General features: G+C 41.7%; 1 protein-coding gene across 2 annotated transcripts in view; it reads right to left on the minus strand.

Annotated features, from left to right (window-relative positions):
• The window catches only part of LOC147331874 (NACHT, LRR and PYD domains-containing protein 12-like), a 36,732-nt gene extending 20,990 nt beyond the window's left edge, over positions 1-15,742 (minus strand). Inside the window, exons 1-4 of one of the 2 annotated variants that reach the window (XM_086288179.1) lie at positions 15,690-15,742; positions 11,166-11,301; positions 2,073-2,222; positions 1,853-1,966 (exon numbers count right to left, since the gene is read on the minus strand). In XM_086288179.1, coding sequence (XP_086144305.1) covers positions 1,853-1,966; positions 2,073-2,222; positions 11,166-11,275 — 374 coding nt within the window. In that variant the 5' untranslated portion in view covers positions 11,276-11,301; positions 15,690-15,742. Of the gene's footprint in view, positions 1-1,852; positions 1,967-2,072; positions 2,223-7,513; positions 7,895-11,165; positions 11,302-15,689 lie in introns of those variants that run through there. The other variant, XM_086288180.1, reaches the window with a different exon arrangement.
• Between the last annotated feature and the right edge of the window lie 361 nt (positions 15,743-16,103).

Consider the following 16,103-nt stretch of genomic DNA (forward strand, 5'->3'; position numbering starts at 1 on the left):
AAGTTTTCTGCTTATGTTGATGATGTAGTCTTATTCATATCAAAAGACCTCGATCAGTCCACTATTGCAGCTTATTAACGAATTTGGCTCTCTCTCAGGGTATAAGATAAATTGGACGAAAAGTGAACTTATGCCTCTGTCGGATGGGGTGGACATGGCTTATCTGCATAATACTCCATTTAGAATAGCGCTAGATAAGATTGAATGTCTCGGTATCACAGTCACACGTAAGGTGTCACAACTTTAAAGCAAAATTGGGATAGAAAAGTTAATCAATTGGAGAAGAATATTGAGTTTTGGATCACATTGCCAATTTCCATGGTGGGGCGGATTAATGCCATCAAAATGGTAGTTTTGCCCAGATTTTTGTACATCTTTCAGTCAATCCCAGTGTGCATTCCCCAGTCATATTTTAAAAAGCTGGAATCTATTGTATCCTCCTTTGTGTGCTCGGGTAAGGTTCCTAGAATTTCCAAAAAACATCTTGTTAAACATAAGACTTGTGGTGGCCTTGGACTCCCAAATTTTAGATTATATTATATGGCAGCACACTTAAATATTTTTTCATTTTGGCGAAGGTGCACTCCAGGTGCTGATTTGGAAGGACAACCTTCATGGTTGATGATGGAACACCTGTCTTGTAGACAAACTTGTCTTCCAGCCCTGCTTAATAGCCCGATAAAAGTGAAGAATACACTATATGGCAGAAATCCTGTGATTCAAAATTCAATTAAGGTCTGGAACCAACTATTGGGCACAGTAAAGGCTCCTAAAATGTATGTGGATGCTCCAATATGTAACAATCATGCCTTCAGGCCTGGGCTGGAGGACATCACGTTTGTGACATGGCAGGGAAGAGGGATCTCATGGGATCTCATCAAACCATCTATTCCACAATACAATTTGATTCCTCGAAACTCAGTGCTTGACAGCTTCGTGTCAGTTGAGCCCTACACTAGAGGTGCTGTGTCTCGCTTTTTCAGGGCCTTACTGGATATATACAGTCCTTCATCTGATACTTTTAGGGAGCAGTGGCAGGAAGAACTGGGGGTGGATGTTACTGATGATCTCTGGCAAGAGTGCATTAAGAATATATATTGTAGTTCTATAAATGCTAGACATAGTCTGATCCAATTTAAGGTTGTGTATAAGTTGCATTTTTCTCCCACTAAAGTGGAAAAAATATATAAGAACGTTTCAGCCCTCTGTGTTAAGTGTTCAAGTGGTCGAGGAACTTTATCTCACCTTTTCTTTCAATGCCAAAAACTACAGCTTTTTTGGAATCATCTGTTTGATTTTCTGACCAAAGCCATTGGCAGGAACGTCCCATGTTCCCCTTTGCAGCATTGTTCGGGGTGTCTGAACCGGGATGGGCAAGGGACAAGACAGAGACGCAGGTTGTGTCAATGACTACACTTGTGGCTAGAAAGCTGGAAGTCTGATAAACCTCCTACCTTCGAAATGTGGTTGAGAGAATTTGGAAATGTACTCCATCTGGAGAAAATCAGGTTTACCTTGTCTAACCGAGAGAGTGTTTTATAAGATTTGGCAACCAGTCATTAGCCTGATGGATAAACTTAAGTGAAATATACTCTGTCTTAACATTCATGTATGCTGTATTACCACCTTGTTGACTTGCCGTCCACCTTCTATTGTGTTATTTTGAAGGTGATTGTTGTATACTGCTCAATTATAAAATCAATAAAAATATATTGAAAAATAAATAAATAAATCACACCATCTGAGCCCAAAAAAAAAAAAGAAATGTGTGTGAAAAAGAGCTGAGCTGATATTAAACATGAGGATTTATTCAAAAATACAGAGTCAGGAACAACATCTAGACACACATTACCTCTCAGCAGCAGAAGAACATCCTTTAAAGTTTACAGGAATATCCTTCGACTCGTTGCTCTTTAGAGACACACAGCTGGGTTCAGGTCCAGGAGATTCTGGCCTCTTATTGATCCTAAAAGAAAAACAATAAATGTAACAGCTTCATGAGACAGAAAGGAAAAACTGGAAATATTAAATTAAAGACATGATGAACAATCTCATAAAAATAATGTACTCACTCTTTGTCACATAACAGTCTTTTGTTAAAGTTTACACGGATATCCTTCGACATGTTGCTCTTTAAGGAAACACAGCTGGGTTCAGGTCCAGGTTCTGGATTAGTTTCAGGGTTATGTCCAGCTGAGCCTGGTACGCCCCACAGCTCTGGGCTTTAAAACAACACACACAGAGGTATGAGTGTGAATAATGATGGAGCAGTGATGTGAGTGCTGAGCTGTGACATGGAGAAGAGTCATGGACAGTTAGAGATGGTCATGTCAACTCTGAGCTTTGGTCTGGCTCTCATGTTCCCCACACAGAGTGGCTTTAGAGGGAGGGGCTCCCTCCTCTCTGTCCTCACACTGATCCATGCTGCTGAAAACATCCAGATGAACAGAATCAACTTTTTGGGGAGTTACTGCATGATTGAGCATCAAGACACTTTTTAGTATTTTACTAATTTCTGAAGCATTTTACCAACTTTGTTCAAATTGAGATTTTGAGTTTGACTGTTGCTGCAACACCAGGATGTTACTACAGAATACACTTTATATTGTGTTCAATTGGATGTTAGTCCAGTGGTCCTAAACTGACACACCTGCACCTGGATTCATTCTGACCAGATTTTAGCCCAACAGTGTTTCATACTTCATACATCAGACACAAACTCTGCAGCTGTCATTGTGTGCAGTGTGTGTGCAGCAGGACACCGTGTCCTATGAGTGTTATACTACAATAAACAGAGCCTGACCGCGGGCATACAGAGGGCAAAAACCCACTTATGCTCTAAAGATGAAGTTCTGTTTCTCTTCAAATGACCCTCAGAGGTCATTAAACACATCACAGATTACCTCAAGAACAACAGGCTGAAGAACATAAAAACAAACGCAGAGTTTCTGTCTGATGGTTTGAACATGAAACAGGAATTATTGAACAAAAACGGACAGTTTACTAACTCTGCGGAATTTATGATCTAGCATCAGCACATTCACCTACAATACACGAATGAATATCACCAGTTAAACTGAAAAAGGAAAATAACCTGCATACAAATCCGACAGCAGACTATAGCGAACGAGCAGAGAAATGCATTTTATAGATGAAATGTTGGCAGCGACTTCTGAAAAGCAACTCTTAGGCCACCCCTGTCTCACTGTCAGCAGGTAATGAACATCCACAGACTGGAAGACCGTTTCCATCACTAAAAAAAGGATCCATAACTCGAAATTTCGAGTTATTTTCTCGTAATTTCGACTTATTAGCAGTCAAAAGGGTTACTGACGCCCATTCCTACGAGCATCAGTAACTCGTAGGAATTGCAACATGGCGCCTGTGTTCGGCTTGGCCGCTGTTGCTGCGCCGTGTTTTTGCCGACTGCTTCAGTATATTATTTTTTATCTTCTCATCTCATCTGTGATATATCATGAAGATCTAATTGCTACTCGGATCTACAGTTCACATACATTGTTGAGTATCAAAATATGTATGGAAAAAACTTTTGACAGCTGGCAGAGCTACCACCAGGCTTTCCCTCCGCCGTTTGTCTGCCCTCCTCCCTCTCCCGACTACCGGTACCTGTTCTTAGCTCCAAATAATAACCCAGGAGCAAAAACAAGGTTAAGGAGATCGTCTAGAAGGGGCTGTAGGTCTGGTGTCCAGGCTAAAAGGAAACGCGCCCGACAGAGGGGATTTCTTCCGCTCCATGGTAGAGAACGTCTCCGGTATTTGGTACCGGTTCCCCTCCAGGACGCGGATAAGGCCGATCGGTTACCACCTAGCCGGCTTTTCATCACGGGCGAACAGAACGATTACCTGGATCGGCGTCTTGTCTGGAGATGCGGGATGTTTTCACTTTGGCCTATCATTCTACAAGACCACAGTTCCACAGCTAGAGGTACCGGGAGACTACGTCCTCTTTCCAGGTGTCTGCTGTCAATTCCCCGTCAATCAGCTGTTGATGATGTCAGCCTGTCACCTCCGCTTCAGATCGCTCTCCTGAACGCTCGTTCCATAGCCAACAAATCATTTGTACTGAATGACTTTTTTAGCAGTAATAGTCTGGACTTCATGTTTCTCACAGAATCTTGGCAGCGGGAGAATGAATTCATCCACCTTAATGAGCTCTGCCCGGTCGGCTGTCGCTTCATTGGGACTCCGCGTTTGGACCGTCGTGGTGGTGGTCTGGTCGCTGTTCACCGAAACAATTTCACTTGCAGGACTATGGACTCTGAGTTTTTCCCTTCCTTTGAGTCACAACTTCTTAAGGTTGGTTCTTCAGATATATTTTATTGTGTTTTAATTTACCGCCCTCCCGGCCTCGCTGGTGTTTTCATTAAAGATTTTACGGACTTTTTATCTTCCATTATTAAACTGGAGAAAGTCTTAATGATTGGGGATTTCAACCTCCACGTGGATGATCTTAGCTGTAGCATGGCCTCTGACTTTTTATCCATTACAGACTCTTTTAGTTTCATTCAGCATGTCTCTGGACCCACCCATGTTAAAGGCCACACCTTGGACCTTGTGTTTTCTCTTGGCTTAGACATAACTAATGTCTGTGTTAAAGACGTACAAGTGAGTGACCATTCCTGTGTTACTTTTAGTCTTCCCTCTGTACGCACCACCTTCTAATCTCATGTTCCATAAGCGGTTCATAAATCAGGATGTTGCTTTGAAGTTTTCTAATTTGTTGGACCCTCATGCGATCAATGGCTGTACTGATGCTGATGTTGCTACACAGTGTTTTAATAATCACTGCTTGGAGATTTTAAATTCAGTGTCACCTATGAAATCTGTGATTGCTGCCTCAAATAGAGCTTATCCATGGATAAATGATGACATAAGGAAGGTCAAAAGAATCTGTAGGAAAGTAGAACGCCTTTGGAAATCAACCAAACTCGAAGTTCACAGGCTCCACCTTAGGGAACTTTGGGTTTCCTTACATGAAACCATAAAAACAGCCAGATCAGGATATTTTTCTCAGTTAATATCATCAAGCAAGAGAAATTCCAAGGTACTGTTTGACTCCATAAACTCTATTGTTTCCCCCGTGGTCCACCCAGTACCAGTGACCTCCATATCTGAGAGTGATGAGTTTCTGAATTTCTTTCTGGATAAAGTTAATAATGTCTGTATGAGCATTGGCTCTTCAATACCATCTGTTTGTGTCTCTGGGCCACCTCCCCCTCATTTACTGTCAGTGTTTAACCCAATGACCATACATGACCTTTCACTCCTGCTGGATAAAATGAAAATTACCACTTGTGCAAATGACATTCTACCTGCTGGGCTGTTTAAAAATGCTCTCTCTGCCATTGGCCGCTCTATTGTAGAGATATGCAATGCCTCTCTTTTAACAGGTGTGGTCCCTACGTTCTGTAAGCATGCTGTGGTTGAGCAGATATTAAAAAAGAGCAGTTTGGATCCAACTCAGCTTAAGAATTATAGGCCTATCTCTAAGCTTCCATTATTATCAAAATTCTGGAAAAAGTAGTTGCAGATCAGCTTACCACTTTTTTAGAAAAACATGAAATTTATGACAAATTTCAGTCAGGTTTCCGTAAAAGTCACTCAACAGAAACCGCATTACTTAAAGTCTCTAGTGACATTATGATGTCAGCTGACTCCGGAGCATCCTCAGTCATGGTTTTGTTGGTCTGCCTTTGACACCATTGACCATCCTGATTAACAGGCTCCGGGACGTAGTCTGTGTGTCTGGTCTGGCTTTGAAGTAGTTTCAGTCACACCTCTCCAACATATCTTTTAGTGTTTTTGCGAATCGGTTTATGTCACATTCTAAAGATCTGACATGTGGGGTACCACAGGGTTCAGTTCTGGGTCCTATTCTATTTCTTTTGTGCATGTTACCTCTAGGACTTATAATTAGGCAGTACCCTGAGGTGTCTTATCACTTCTATGCTGATGATATTCAGCTCTATTGCTCTTTTAAGCCGATGGAAGTCCATAAACTGTCCTCTTTAATTAAATGTTTAGCTTCCATTGAACAGAGGCTTGGTGACAACTACTTACAGTTGAACTCTGAGAAGTCAGAAACATTAATTATTGCCCCCGACAACCAGATATCTCTAATCAAACAGCATCTTGGTTCTCTCGGCTCATCTGTTCAGCTGAGCCTCAGGTACCTCGGTGTGATCTCTGGTTCTGCCATGTCCCTACAACAACATGCTCACAGTTAATTAGGAGCTGCCTTTTTCAGCTAAGAAACATCTCCAAACTGCGAACTTTGCTGTCTGAGTTAGAAAAGGTTATTCATGCTTTAATTTCTTCTCGCTTAGATTATTGTAACAGCCTTTTTCGGTGTTTGAGCAAAAGGAATCTTGAGCCTCTTCAGTTAGTCCAGAATGCTGCTGCAAGGCTTTTAACTAAGACACCAAAAAGAGAGCACGTTACACCAGTGTTACGCTCATTACACTGGCTTCCAGTACACTTCAGAATTCATTTTAAAATCTTGGTACTGACTTTTAAAGCTTTGACTTGTGATGCCCCTGCTTACATTTCTGATCTTTTAGAGCCCCACGCTCCCTCTCGCAGCCTGAGATCTTCTCATCAAAGGCTGTTGGTAGTCCCACGAACTCGTTTTAAGACCAGAGGAGACAGATGTTTAGAGCGGTGGCCCCCAGGCTGTGGAGTGCTCTCCCTCCATCTTTACTTTGACTTGACTGTATTTATTCTTTTAAAAAGCAGCTTAAGACTCATTTATTTAGATTAGCTTTTAATTAGATTTGTGCTGTGTGTTTGATTATTTTATGTATTTCTGTTTTATATTACTGTGAAGCACTTTGTGGTTTTATCCTGTGAAAAGTGCTGTATAAATAAATGGATTTGATTTGATTATTAACTTGGAATTTTGAGAAAACTAACTGTTAATCAGTAATTTACGTGAATGACGTAATTTCCTTGTTACCCGGAAGCTGAAGCCCTCAGCTACAAATGCTACAGCTAAAGATACCAGAATTACAGCCAGTCATAAATGCACAAATTGCAGATAATTTTCCGTGTGGCTTCAGAGATGATGAAATCCTTCTGTTATTAGCTGAATCACATGGCGTTAATATCAGCAAACGTACTCTCGAAAGTGCAGATTTGTTGCGATCCGGTTTTGAGTGCGCATTCTACGTAGATTAATGATTGGCAGAACTAACTCGAAATTTCGAGCTACTTTTCTCAAAATTTCGAGTTACAAGTCGAAATTTCGAGAATGGATCCTTTTTTGTGGCGGAAACGAGCTTCCATAACAGACTGATGGAGGCAGGAGAAGCTGCCTACAGTCATCAGTCAGTGGATCCACAGTAACATCGACTCTGAGCTGCTGATCATCAACTAACTGTTTCTGTCTCATTCCCAGACTCTGATCTCACATAAAACGAAGCAGATTTATGCTGAAACTAAGCTGCACACAGCTGATGTTAGCCAGGAAAATAGTACCGACTGCTAACATTACCTTAACATGGAGACGATCAACTGCGCCACAACATTCACGAAAGCCAAAGTAAAAGCAACGGAAGGAGACGATCAGAGAGGCGTTTGAGGGACGTTCAGAGTCAGGAACCTCAGAAACGGATCAGGCTGGAGTTTAATTCTGTTTTCATCTTTAGAAACATCTGGAAATAGTTATAAAAAATGCTGCGTAATAAAGAAAAATAGTGTAGATTAGTTTGAGTTGTGTTTAGCTGAGCTGTGTCTTTAATCAAATCTAAACTGAAGAGTTCATTTTGTGGAGGAGCAGCAAGACTTTCAGTGTTACTCTCAGAGAAAGCCTCCCAAATGTCTGTTGTCTTACTAGTGGAATTATCTGGAAAATGAACCAATTCTTATAAGCTGCTTTTCTATATGAGCAGTCAAAGCATTTTATACAGCGTGCTTCATTCACACAAGCACTTCTTTTTCTAACAATGCCACTATGATGGATGCATCGGAGAGCAAGTCGGGGTTCCATATCTTGCCCAAGGATACCGTGGCTGACTGGAGCAGCCAGGGATCAAACCTCCAACCTTCCAGTTAGTAATTCTACCTGCTGAGCTACAGTCTGTACTTCCTGAACAACACACCCTCCGTTTGTTTCTCCTCCTTTTTTGACCACAAAAATAATTCTAAAACTTTTCGTTATAAATACAAAAATGTTCTGTTCAAATGGCTTTTAATGAGCCTTATAAATGAAACAGTTTAAAAACATCGAACTACTAAATCAAGGGTAGCCTGAATTTACAGTCACACTGAACACAGCAAGTGTCCCTGCTCTCAGATACAAAATCTGCCTTTAAAAGTTAAGAGTAATGAAATCAGCAGTTCTGATTCTAGAATTTGTAGTCTCACACACCACTTGTGCATTTTTGTTGTTTTGATTTACATACGTTGATATTGTGCTGTAAACAAATGATGAGAACATTTTCTAAAACCTTTGAGTGTCCATCAGGATCCTGTAGAAACAGCTTCCAGCTCAAACATCAATATTCTGAATTCTGTTTAGAAAGAAAAAGATTTCTAGAAAATTCTCTAAAGAATTCATCATCGGTTTTGTTTTCTACTATTTTTTTGAAATGTCCCTCTAGCACAGATTTCTTTAGTCACATGTCTTTCTGTGTCTTCCATACAAACATTAAACATGCAAACACTCAACACAGCAACACTGAAAGCATTTGAGTGTAACTTTCATTCAAATTAAACTTTATACACAATTACAATAATGGAAAAAATGACTAAATATTAAAACACTACAACCACTGAAGAAAGAAATAAAACCAATCACAATCAACAACAGAGTACGATAATAGAACAATAGAAGAGACATATCATACAATTCATATACGTTCATGTGATCTCTACATTCAAAAAACCCAGTAACCTTCAATCCTTCATTTAAATTACATTTCAATTCCAGCTGGCAGCTGTTGGAGTCAAACTGTTAAATGTTGTCATTGTTACTTAAATTTGTAAGTCTTAGTTCAAGCAGCAGGATCAAAGACATTCCTTTGTTTCCTCCGCAACCAGTCTGCTGGTGGGGGACATCCCCAATGTGAATCATAGTTCACATTTTATTATGGGGACATCCTATCTGAAGGTTCTGTTTTCTTGGTTAATAAGCTTCCTGCTTTTATTACCCTTTTGGTGAGCAGGATGTCACACAAACGCACCTCCAAACACAAATACACACACACATTCAAGCACATGCATATACACACACATACATAAGGAGGTCTGGTTTCTTCGCCAGTTTTCAAGGAGGGTTAAGGATGGTTTCTCCACTGAAAGGAGGTTTTTCCTCCGCCGCTGAGGGCATTGAGCGTTTGGTTTCTCCACCAATATGTAAGGAGGCCAGAGCTCTCACTGGTGCCTATTTTGTGTGTGAACGAGATGAAATACATTGCAAAGTATTCAGTGGGCAGCACGTAGTATGTAGATCATTGAAGGAAGAAAATAATGAGTTTGTGCACAAAGCAGATGAAACAGTGAGTGTGAATGTGTCTGACGTCACTGTGTGTGTGAGCCACAGAGAGGAGTGAAAGACAAAGTCAAACATCCAAACTCAGCCTGCAGTTCTGTTCTGTGATTCTACATTTGACTATCCGTTGAGTTTGGTGTGCACTTCTGCTTTGTTCAGATGCATTTAGATACATCACCTCCACTCTCCTGTCTTTCCTTCTCTACCATTGCCTCCTAACTGGGGATGGGTACCGGTATCCGGTGCCATTATGGCACCAGTTCTGACATAAACGGTAGTAACCAGACCAAAAAGCAGCGCACATTTCAGTGCTTTTTTTCCTGAGATGTCATACACTTTGGATTCTAGCCAATCATTTTACGTTTCCGAGGATAGTAGGCGGGTCCAGGTACGTACGTTCTTTTAGAGCAGAGCTACAGATTAAAAATGCCCAAGGCGAAGCGGTCAAAGTCTGGCTGTACTTCACAGCAAAAGATGCAAACTCAGCAGCAACAAGTGCTTCAAGCTGATACTGTGATACTGTCAAAGGAGGTAACACCTCAAATCTGATGAATCAGGGTGGCTGTAGCTCAGGAGGTAGAGCTGGTCACCTACTGATCGGACGGTTGATGGTTCGATCCCAGGCTCCTCCAGTCTGCGTGTCAAATATCCTTGGGCAAGATACTAATCCCAACTGGCTCATTCTGATATTTTCCTTTAAAATTTGATGGTATAATTCATCTGAGTTTACACTTTATCTGCATAAATACAGAAAAACAGACCCAAACACCAGAAACCATCAGCAGAGAAAATCAGAGTTTTTCTCTGCTCTCTTTGCCACAGCCCATCCCAGCAGCAGCTGAAGCAGCTGACTGTCACAACACTGAATAACACTTTAGGAGGAATTTCAGAGGTCAGTAAAGCTCCAGTTTCAACATCAGTTAATTAATCATAGTTCATCACAAATGTTAACCTGGCTGGCACACATGTTATTGTTAGCCATTTAAATATTAGCAGTTAGCTGAGGCCACAAGAAGAAGAGGCCCTAGAAGAACAATGGATGATAAGATTAGATTTTCAAGACTAGGCAGAGACGTGTTTTCCTTTACTGTCTCTTACAGAGGAGGGAGCAGATACCAGACGAGGTCACGGAGGTACGGGGAGGATTCGCAGCAGACAGCAAGACTGCCACGTCCATGCGAGAGAGCCATGGCTACGATAATCTCTGTTTTTGTCTCACTATATAATGTTGTACAGCCCATGTGAGGGTTATCCTCTCTGTGGACCAGATGCTTGATTTCACACAGAGGTCCACCAACTGAATTTGATCAGTTATGGAACGATTTACCTCGACAGGCTCCTTCACTCGCTGCTTTTAAACCTCCTTTAAAACACACTTTTACTCCCTGACCTTTGACCCAGTGTGACATGTTGACTCACTACCTCAGACAGCTTAAAAATAGTCTTTTTGTTTTTTGGTGCTGCCTAAAAGAACCGTAAAATATCTGCCCTATATACAGTTATGTTCATATATTTTTGTACTACATCAGGAAACTCAAAAACATAGTTTGTAATATTTTAATCCTTATTTTTAAAACTGTTTTTGTCATTTTTCTTCTCCATTGCATCAAAAATCATTATTTACACTGAATAAATGAGTCAGCAGCTCTCTTACATTGTTGCTGCAGGTTCATTACTGAAGTCTGGAGGTTTATCATTGGACCAGTCACTCCTCACAGACACACAGCTGGATGCTGCAGATCCTGCTTCATCCTCTTCCTCCATCTTCTTGATGTCAGGGTGGAGTTAGTCTGAGAGGCAAACACACACACTCAGAGGTGCTGTTGTACTGGAAGCATCACACTGACGGGTTTCTAAAGTTCTCATTGATCATTTCATGGAGTTTCTGTGGTAAACACTGTCCTGTGACGTATGTGTTATGGTGAGGGTCATGAGGGCTAACCAGCCCCACTCCTTACTCCTCATGTTTCAGCCTGAAGCACAATAACAGCCTAAACCTAACCAGGAGGCTGTAACCTCAAAGGGACTTCATGGTTAGAAATAAAGGTTCAATGAAATGAAGCAGATCATAAAAACATGAGTTCCAACTTTAAAAGCATCCACACGATGACGGCACAGCAGAGGAGCACTTTCTCTAACACACTGATTCAGTTCCACTGACACAAGGACACACATAGGAAGACACACACACACAAGCCTTTATAAGAAACAACACAATCATCTGCGCTTGACTTGTCAATCCAAGTCCTTAGCCCATGAGCCCGCGGTATCACACCACAGATATTCCCTTACTTTGAAAAAATAAAGCCAGTTTTCAGAACAGACCCGGGCCCTGTTTCAAGAAGCCGGTTTAGTGCAAACTCTGAGTAAGTATACCCTGAGTTAACGAAAACTGGGTTTTCGGTTTCACAAAGCGAGTTTAGATTAATTCTGAGTGAGTTACTATGACGACACACTCCGTGAAGCTAACCTGCCCCCTAGCAGGTTTACTTCAACTAACCCTGACGTTCTCCGCCTCTTTGTCAGAAACCTGACTGTAGGAAGTGTCAGACATGGCGTGCCCCTTCCTTGAAGAGCCAGTAGATGTTGAAGCCCAAATTCTCCGCAGAGCTCTCCGCCGGGAGAGAGTGATTAGAGCGCTTTTGGACATTTTATCATTTCCTGATGATTTCCTGTGTGAACGTTACCGTTTTTCAGCACAATCTATAATTTATTTGAATAACATCCTCAGGCCTAATATTGCTCATGTGACACATCGCGGACATCCTCTCAGTTCTGTACATATTATTTGTATTGCACTTCGGTTTTTTGCAAACGGGAGCTTTCTGTATAATATTGGTGACGCTGAGCACGTTTCCAAGGCTACCGTCTGTCGGGCAGTCAGGAATGTTACAGTTGCACTGAAACGTCTCCTGTACTCGTTTGTGGTGTTCCCCGGTCATAGACCCACAAGATTTATCAAAGAGGGATGCCACAAAATTGCAGGTAGCAGGATGAACAAAACTTAATTCATGATGTGGTGATACTTGAACTACTACTTAAATTTTACATTTATTCTCACGGTTCCCAGGCGTGATTGGCTGTATAGATGGCACTCACATTCCAATCATTGCTCCTTCAGTAAATGAAGGAGACTATGTGAACAGGAAGTCTTTCCACAGCATTAATGTACAGGTACATAGTTCCCTGTAGCATTTCAAACTAACAAATTATTTCATCATAGTAATGGATGCTAATTTGTGTTCTCTGCACTGTGAAGATCATATGTGATGCTGCCAACATTATCACAAATGTGGAAACCAACTGCTCAGCCTCTGTGAGTGGTGGTGGTGGAGGACCCCCACCTGTTTTTCGGGCCTCCACTTTTTTTCTGTTGGCTATAACGGGGTCACATTTGAGCATACAGAGTAAGCAAATATGTACTTGTAATGTGCTCAGATAATTTCAATAAGTGCTTACAGAGGGGAAATTAATGTAGCCTCTAACTGCAATTGATTTACATCGGACAAACAGACCAAGCACTATGGCTCATAATACAATTACACCTTACCTGTTTGGACTATATTTTTATATTTCATTTTTACTTGCTGCCAGGAACGTTTGGGGCCTGTTGGGTTGCACCTGCGCTCACATCACATCACAAAATAAAATGTATGAAATAACGTGTTAAATGGGTGGAAATCCCTCGATCAATGTTTAAATTAACACTCACGCATTGACTCTGTGTGTTACTTTTTTTCCGCAAAATTTGCATGTTATCGGCATATACTGCCATCAGAATTTCGGCCTCAAGCGCTGTAAGATGCATTGACCGCCCCTTCTTTCCCTCCGTCTCCATGGTGACTCGCTTAATCTGTGCTCCACTAATCAGGGCTTTATGTATCCTCGTGCGCGCGTTTAACTTGGGGTTAAAGCAACTCCGCGTTGATTGAACTAATTGTTATCAGCCTTTCTGAAACCGAATATTCCGAGTTGGACAGTTCGGTGTTACTCAACCCTGAGTATCGTTTTTCACTCTGAGTTTTCTAAACCGGCTTCCTGAAATAGGGCCCCGGGGTCCGTTCTTCGTACCTCGCTAAGTAAGTTAGCTGGATTTGATTGCTGACGATTTCGCGTGATCTTGGGTCGTTCGGTTCCCCGAAGCTCATCCGGGACTTGCTGCCATAGCAACAGAGCCGTAAGCAGGTCCCGAGCAGGTTTACTTTATGTAAACAGGATTAGATCGCGGCCACTCAGGTATGTCCGCTTCATTTATACGAAAGCAACAGCGATATTTTACCACTGTTTCACCATAAATAAATAACATCAATGTAACTAAAGATAATGCAGCACCTGATCCTGTTATTGATGTCACACAGATACATACAGGTCATTTCCTAAAAAAGGGAAATGTACTATTAACATTCTATTACATGTATGTGATTATTACAGATGTAATTCATATTTCAGAGTAGTAATTGTAAATTACTTCGTGTAATCAAGATGAGAGACCACGGCTATAAAAGCGAAGGTGGATTTGGGAAGCCTGTCGCAGCCATATCCTGTCCGTATACGCGAGCAACCCATTGTGGAAGGTGCAAGATTGATAAGGAGAGTCCTCAGAATTCAGCGTATATTGCGGGACAGACAGGATCCTTTAGCTCAGCGCGACAGTGTGCTCATAGAGAGATATCGATTTTCCCGTGAGGGTATTATTCACTTAACCAACTTGTTGACGAGGGGGTGCAGGACCACCACCTGTCTTTTTTTGCTCTGCCCTTTTCTTGGTTGCTGTTATGAACAAACAAACAGATTATTTCAGGGTCTCTTTCCAAGAGACTAAAAGCAATATAAGTGATAAATATTACCATTCTGTAGAATATTCTTATATTTCACTTTTACCTGTTCCCGTGGGTCCTGTTGTGGCTCTAATGTGAAAGAGGATATAATATAACATATTATAATATAATATAATGTAATATAATATTGGATAATATCGTGTCATATGATAAATCTACCCTACCGCCTACTGGTATTGGCCAGAGGGGCCGATGGCGCGATATGGCAGCCTGGCTTCTGTCAGTCTGCCCCAGGGCAGCTGTGGCTACAACCGTAGCTGCCTCCACCAGTGTGTGAATGTGAGAGTGAATGAATAGTGCTATTGTAAAGCGCTTTGGGTGCCTTGAAAAGCGCTATATCAATCCACTCCATTATTATTATTATTATTATTATTATTATTATTGTTATTATTAAATTACTTACGAGTTTGATTTGTCAGCAACTTCCTGCCAGCCCTCTCTCCTTGCTTTTGCAGCCTTTGCAGTGTTCCCTTGCGTTTTAATTAAACTCTGAAACTCCTGAAATCCCTCACTCAAGAGTTCTTGCTCTGCTGCCGAAAAATACCGAGCGCGCTCCTTCGACATTTTCGCCGACCAATCAGAGGGTTGCCGATCAATGTTTCTACTATCGATGCGTAGCCCCTTTTACGACACCCAGTGATCTCACATGACTTCATCCAGCTGTACTGATCGTCAACAACAGGTGTGTTCGGAGAACCGGAATAGCGAGCTCAAAGTTAGCGCGATGATTTGGTCTTGGATGTAGTAAGCGAGGTAGGAAGAACAGACCTGATGTTTATGCTACAGCCTGTTTACCGATATAATCAATATCAGATATCAGTGCAACAGAAACCTCGGTGATCAGGACGCTGGGACTGAGAACAGGAAGTGGCTCAAACGTCACAGTTTCATAACGTCACCCTGAACTCCACTCACAGAGTTTCTGTCGCCATTGTTGTTTTTAAAGTCCCGTGATAAAGGCGGGTCTTTCTGTGAATCCGCACGCTCATTGGCTAATAACTTGCGATTGACACACCGTTATCCAATGAGCGTGCGGGAACTTCCGACATAAAGTTGTTTCCTTTGAAAAACCAAAGTCTGATTATTTTTGCCTCCACTGACGGAGCCTGTTGCTCCCGCCACAGAGACACAGTAATGTCAGAGCGGTGTTTACACTCACCCTGCCTCAGCACAGCTCTCACTCTCCTCCTGCTCTCTCACACTAAACGGAGGCTCAGCTAAACTCACTTCCTCTCTACTTACAGGAAACCAGCGCTCCGGCCTCACATTTCACCCACAGACACGAACAGCGTGGAATTATTTTATGTCATAAGAAGAAACATATTCATGTTAACACTGACCGGCCTCAGCTCCACCTTCCTCCTCCTGCTACTCTGAAGGCTTTCACTTTCACTGCTCCGCCCTAAACACAGAGGATGCTGGGACTTGTAGTTTTTTCCTTCCGGTGTGGTCTTCCTCTTTGTTTGTTTGTTTGTGTTCAAGTCATTTCGATCATGTAAACATCAACAGAACACGTGAAGCCACACAGAGTTTGTATGTCGAGGTGGGTAGGAGGGTTTGAGGGTTAGTCACTATGGTCCAGCAGTCCATTCTGAAATTTCTCAGAGTAACAGTGTGACTAAGGAAACAATGCTGCTCAGTTAGAAATGGTCTGTTAGAAATATTATTGTGAATCCAGTTTCTAATAGTTATTGTAGGAGCCATATGAGTTGTTCCTTTTTTGACTAAGTGGGTTGGTTTAAATGGACTCACTG

The sequence above is a fragment of the Aulonocara sp. 'chitande type north' Nkhata Bay genome, linkage group LG4 (assembly GCF_057382095.1).
Source record: "Aulonocara sp. 'chitande type north' Nkhata Bay isolate Kocher_YH1m ecotype deep benthic linkage group LG4, A_spYH_male_GT1.1, whole genome shotgun sequence".
Lineage (NCBI taxonomy): Eukaryota > Metazoa > Chordata > Actinopteri > Cichliformes > Cichlidae > Aulonocara > Aulonocara sp. 'chitande type north' Nkhata Bay.